The sequence below is a fragment of the Papilio polytes genome, unplaced genomic scaffold (genome assembly GCF_000836215.1).
Source record: "Papilio polytes unplaced genomic scaffold, Ppol_1.0 DF824091.1, whole genome shotgun sequence".
NCBI classification, from domain to species: domain Eukaryota; kingdom Metazoa; phylum Arthropoda; class Insecta; order Lepidoptera; family Papilionidae; genus Papilio; species Papilio polytes.
The window spans coordinates 313,109-319,102 of record NW_013525113.1 but is presented as its reverse complement, the minus strand read 5'-3'; the positions used below and the strand labels follow the sequence as shown (position 1 = coordinate 319,102).

The following is a 5,994-nucleotide window of genomic DNA, read 5'->3' as shown; positions in this document are numbered from 1 at the left end:
CCCCGAACGGCTTGTATGCTGCGGGGTGTGCCCGCGTCGCCCGCAGCGGCTCCCAGCCCTCGCTGCACCAGCGCTCCGGGATGAAAGACTTCCCCCGTCCCCATTGCTTCTCGTCTTTGCTGGTTACACCGTGAGCGAGAACTATGTCCACCTAAATTAAAAAATATATGATAACGTTTTTGAATCCTATTTCAAAGAGCAATTGCAAATCCAGGTAGTCGCTTGCTTGTTTTTTACCTTATAAATTAAGAAAAATAATGTATATCGCGTGGATTAAACTGCTTTACATTCTATTGACTTTAACGGCCCCATAACATCACATATGTTTTACATGTATCAGTCCCAAAAACTACACTAACCCCGGCGGGTACTTCATAACCAGCTAGAACCATATCCTCTGTGCTGCGTCTGACCACGCCCCCGGTAGCAGGGAACAGCCGCAGGGCTTCGCTGGCGCAGGCGTGTAGGTAGGGCAAGCGTACACAGGAATCGTGAGAAGCATCCGCCTCGCGCGCCGCCGCCCCCCACGACACCTGGTCGTGTGCGCGCTGCTGTTGCGCCGCGTGCAGCGACAGCTGGTAGAACATGCTCAGCGCTGTTTGTGCGAGCTAAAGGAACATAATAACAATTTAAATATAGACCAATTGTTGCATAATATCTCCGACACAAGTATTCCTGAAATTGAAGCAAAATACTACGAACTAAACAAGCAAATAAAGTCAAGCCTCTAACGTAGAAAATAGATGAATAGTTAAAGTACACCAAATAACTGTAAATCGGTTATCTACTGTAATCTTGAAATGAATGAAATCAATTTATAATTCTTAAAACTAAAATAAAAGAATAGGATTTATCGATAGACATTGCATAGAGTTTTGGTAAATCGAATTCCCAGTAATACTCACAGGTTCAACCCCAGCTAGCAGCACGTCGGCGGCGAGCGGCAGCAGGCGCTCCTGTAGTGGGCGCAACCTATCGAGCAGCGCCTGCTCCGGCCGCAGCGAGCCTGGCTTCAAGGACTGAACAGCTTGTAGTAGGAAGTGTTCCGTTAAACTGTAAATAATCATTCATTAATGATATATGTTAGAATCAACTATAGACAATAAATCAAAGGGTCCTTTCACATTCGAGTGTGCAAAGAACTTTGTATTAGGTTTATCTTACGTATTTTTACTTAGTCTTTTTAAGTACTCGATCTCTTTTGGTATCCATCATGGGATTTTAGCCTAACATTGCGTTTAGTTTATAAAAATCAGCCGTTTGTATATTACCTGTAATGCGCGTCGAAGGCTTGTATGGCACTATTGAATGCGTCCGAGTCCTTCCTGAGCGTGTGCTCCGAGCGCACGAGGTACCCACTCCCCGCCACCTGCAGACTGCACCGCACCAGCCGCTCCGCGGGCGTCAGCTCGTCGTTACAACGCTTCGAAAGAGAACATAGCTCCGGCGTGTCATCATCCAGAGACGTCCTCTCTTTAGCTCTAGAAATACAGTAGTAATAAGGTTTATAACTTCAGCTTGGGAAAATAGTCGAGTCAATAACAGTTTTTCGGAGTATTTCTAAAACCTATTGTTAGTAGTAAGACGGAAGACCTTCGTTTAGGGCCTTAAACTTCTGCTGGTGATTTCTACAAGTAATATCAAGATGGTTAGATGTTGGACAAACAGGACGTGTCTATTGAATTTGGTTTCCCTCATAACCTATGTGTCAGTTGTAATACCTGTTTTCATCAGTGGGGACGTGTGCCGGACCATCCAGACAGCCCAGTCGGATGCCGAATAGCATCGCGCCGAGCGTCTCCAGCGACCATCGGTACAACTCCGTTGATATCTCATCGTTCAATGCATTTTCCAGATAACGGAGTTCACCAAGACTGCAAAAGTTTTTCACATCCTCTTTATAAATACTTGCATTAACAATTGTATTTACAGATGTTTATATGACGTTAAATGTACCGTCGTGTGAGATCGGCCGCGATGTCGTCGAATACTTTATTGTAGTTGTTGTGAAGAGTTCCGTCTTGTAGCAATGTGCGAACCGCTGACCAGATTTCTTTCGTCTCATCGCTGCAAAATGGAACATATATCAAGATAGGTTATTTAATTGTAAACTTACTTATAAATGTTCCTGGTAAATAAACATAATATCTACTCCATACATCTCTATCAGCTTTTTTTTTAATTCTTTACCACGCACCTTTGCTGGTTAGCGGCACATCTTCGTTGTTCGTGTAGCGGCGAGCGTTCCCACTGCGGTGGCTGTGTCACTTTACTCTCGTACACCTATAAAACAATTATTTTACTGCTTAAATACGAATCTGTAATCTAAATCATAGTAATGACAAATTGCAAATTGCAAACCAATTTGATTCTTAACGTTGTACACTTAGTGTGATTTATTGATTTAAATTTCCAATAATAAAGCACGTTGGTAGCACGCGAGAGACACGTGCGGGTGCGTGCGATTGAATTGTACCAGTTATCTAAGTGATTTATGTGCTATTGTTTACAAGCCAAAACTGCGCCGCGCCGGGCCTGGACAGTGACCCAGCATTTGATGACGAGGGTAAAATTAGCATAAAGTTTTCATACATTATGGAGGAGTAAGTAAAGAATTGCTTCTTCAAGTTTGAAGATGTTGGGAAATTGGATGTTTTTTTTTAATTGAATTTCTATAAATGTTAACTAGGTATATATAATTCGGGTGTATATACATAGTAGTAAAATAAATTATCATGAACTAAATAGGACATTGCGTCTATTTAAGAAATTTTCATACAGTTTATCTGTAATGTCACGTGCACAAAGTTCAACCGGTTGTTTGTCCGCGTTTTAATATATTTTACGGTTATATTTAGAATTATCTGTTACTCGCGACTTCGTCTAAGTGAAATTTATCTTAGTTTTAGCGTAGCTTTGTAATGGTAAAAGATTTTTTAAATCGGTCCAGTAGTTTTTGTGTTATTTCAATACATACAAAAATCCAAAGATACAAATGTTTTCTCTTTATATTAGTATAGATAGATAAAAATAGAACGTAGTTAATACAGAAATTATTATTAGATTATCTTGAAGTACTATGAAGAGACTTGATAATTTGAAAGTAAACTGCGATCTAATAATTTTGGTACCGGAATTATAAAAACAACAAAAACCGGTTTTGTTTATCTGTGCAATAAAACTGTAGCTATTGATAGCAAGCTATGTAGTGCAAAGAGATAGTGCAAGCTAAGATACATAAAATATGACCACAATACGACCCGCGACTACGTCAATGTGATAAACCGCAGATTTATTACATGTTTTTTATTAACCTTTTGTAATTGAGTAACAAATAAAAAAAGATTTACAACTAGGATATTATCAACTTATGTAAGTGTACGTGAAATTATATATTACGTCTCTACTAAGGGGAGAAGCCTCTCTTAAGTTAAAGGGGACTAAACTATACTTAACCATCTTGAACTGCGGGTTGATTTGATGTTGTTTTTTGATGTCTGGTCAAACAAATGATATTCGAAAATCAAATTGGTACATGGCCGGATTCGAACCAAGGACCTGAATGTAACAAATCAACTGCTTAAATAAGCCACAGCCGCTTTATTAGTATTCTTTGAAATAAAACAAACATGAGTTGTAACGTTATCCGTAACGAGGGATGTTATTGTATGAGATGAGATATTCAATGAATGTACTCGTGTAATGTATAAAGTAAGCTGTTCTCTAGCTGTTCCCGTGCGACTTCATCCGCATCAAATTATGAAAATTTTATTTTATTGTTTACATTTGTCAAATTATCAATAGCAAATGTCAAAATGACATGACATGACATGACCTTAGCAATCTTTCTTTCTTGATGTTGGCAGCAACTTATGATCTCTTTCCCACATTAGGGTTTTTATGCAAAATATCTACCCTTTAAGTTTAATGGCGTGAAAAATATATAGCCTAAAGCGTGACGTAAGTGTAGGGCTTTTTATTAAAAAAGGAGTTATTCGAAAATATGCTGTAATTGCTGACATCTTAGGCAACAAAAAATTGTATGTTTACGCTTTATTATAATAGTATAGATCTATAATAAAGTGTATACTCCGGCTGATAACTAGAATGGTGTTGTTTGTTTTGCAAAGGATTTATCACGTGTTTACCGGTCATTAATTCCCAGTACGACAGACAATGAGACACATTATCTATTCACGTTTATATTTTGTTTATTTTTGCCAGTGGTGAATTTTATATACCTTAGGTGTTTACGAAAATGTTAATTATCTACCTTTGTACTTTACCTCTTTCATGACCTCGGGATCGAAGACATAGAGTACAGGTCTCTTGCGGGAGGCCTTCGCCAACCGTACTAGGTCTCCGTAGCGCGCCCGCAAGCCCTCCAGCAGGCCTAGTCCCACCGAGTGGTGGAAGTTACCTGATGTGTGAAGACATACTTTGAATTACTATTATCATATTTTATCCCAAGACACATTCCAAATTCAAGCAACAGTAAAAAAAAATATAATATAGCCTCTCTTGTGAACTATTACTAGTTATTCTATTTCTACTTTCTAAATCTTAATGTATTAATCAGAACTGTACGATGTTTTTCAATTTACATTAAATATAGTTCTTTTCAAATATTATATCTTATCGGCCCAAGGTCATTATGTCTCGCTCCATCTGTGTTGTGTTCTGTGCAGCGGGCGAAACCTAGTCATAGAATAAATCTAGGTATATACCGTTTGGGCAAGGTTATTTTGCTAGCAAAGCACATACGGGTCCGCAAATATATTGCCAATTGATATGTTTTTAACGATGAGAACACACGGGCGGGTTGCACTACGAGCTTTATTTTCGGTTGAATGGCGAAATGTCGCATTTGTTTGTGTTCATTTTCGATTACGCTATGCTTTTATGTGAAAACACTTTATGAGTGTGTTTCTTATAACATAACCTTCCGTTAAACGTTAACTTAGTGATGTTTTAGTTTTAATTCTAAAGTGTTTATAGTATTTCTAGTTTGTGAATTACATCGGAGAAATTTTGTTACCTACATTAATATTGAAAAATAAATAGATGTATTAAGAAAGTCAATGCTGGTTGTATTACGAGACCGTTAGCCTTTCACTGATTTGTTTTTTGTCTGCGATTTATTATTCATTAGGTTAGAAAGTGCACCCGCTGCTGGATTTAATTCGCAACGTTGTAAAGAGATTAGTAAAAATCTAGTAATTCATTTTAAATGAGCTGCAGATTGTAAATTAAATAGATTAAGCTTATAGCTTGGCTTATTTTCGTAGATGGATTTAGGTACTTAAAATAATTAAATAGACTTGTTACAAAAAAAAACGTGAAAAACCATTCGTAATAAACATAGAAATGAAAATGAATTTTAACAAATTGTTAAATTCATTCGCTATTATTGATCGAATTTTTAAAATAATGGGAATTAATTGAATCACAGGTATTCATTGCGACGCAACGGACAGAATTATAAATGCACGCGAGTGCGAAATTAACATTCCGTCCACGTGTGAATCAGCGCCCCCACGCGGACATAGTAAATACTCCTATAAATATGTATAGAGCTTCATGATATACGTTTAAATATATTTTTAAAATGTACCAATAAGTGTTATTTTTATCTTTCTTTATTGACAAGAGATGTCTTCAAAGATTTTCAGTCGTAAATTGTCTAGACAGTGTAAGCTCGCGACAATCGCGCTGTCTGTTGCAGCCATGATGAGACATTATCTGTAACACAACTACAACAGATGCAAAGGAGACGGCGGTACTTATTCTAAACTAGCCTTTGCCTCCGACTCTGTCAGAGTGAAATTAAAAAAACAAAAGTGAGTAGCCTATGTATTCTTTCAAACTGTTCTCTAAGTTTATGCCAAATTTCTTCGAGATCCATTCAGTCGTATTAAATTGAACGACTTTCTTTTGTTTTTTTCCACTTCATGATTCTAAGTATTTTTATATTCTTGATATCACTCACCTATC

At 37.5% G+C, this 5,994-nt stretch overlaps 1 protein-coding gene across 1 annotated transcript; it reads right to left on the bottom strand.

The window, feature by feature from the left end:
- Position 1: 1 nt before the first annotated feature.
- On the bottom strand, positions 2 to 5,460 carry LOC106099942 (25-hydroxyvitamin D-1 alpha hydroxylase, mitochondrial-like; the record flags this gene model as incomplete). Its single annotated transcript, XM_013278635.1, has 9 exons — positions 5,451 to 5,460; positions 4,287 to 4,420; positions 2,198 to 2,283; positions 1,957 to 2,067; positions 1,722 to 1,874; positions 1,272 to 1,481; positions 906 to 1,053; positions 360 to 608; positions 2 to 151 (listed from the first exon to the last, which is right to left on the bottom strand). Coding segments are annotated over exons 1-9 (1,251 nt in total), but the record flags the coding sequence as incomplete, so codon positions are not given.
- Between the last annotated feature and the right edge of the window lie 534 nt (positions 5,461 to 5,994).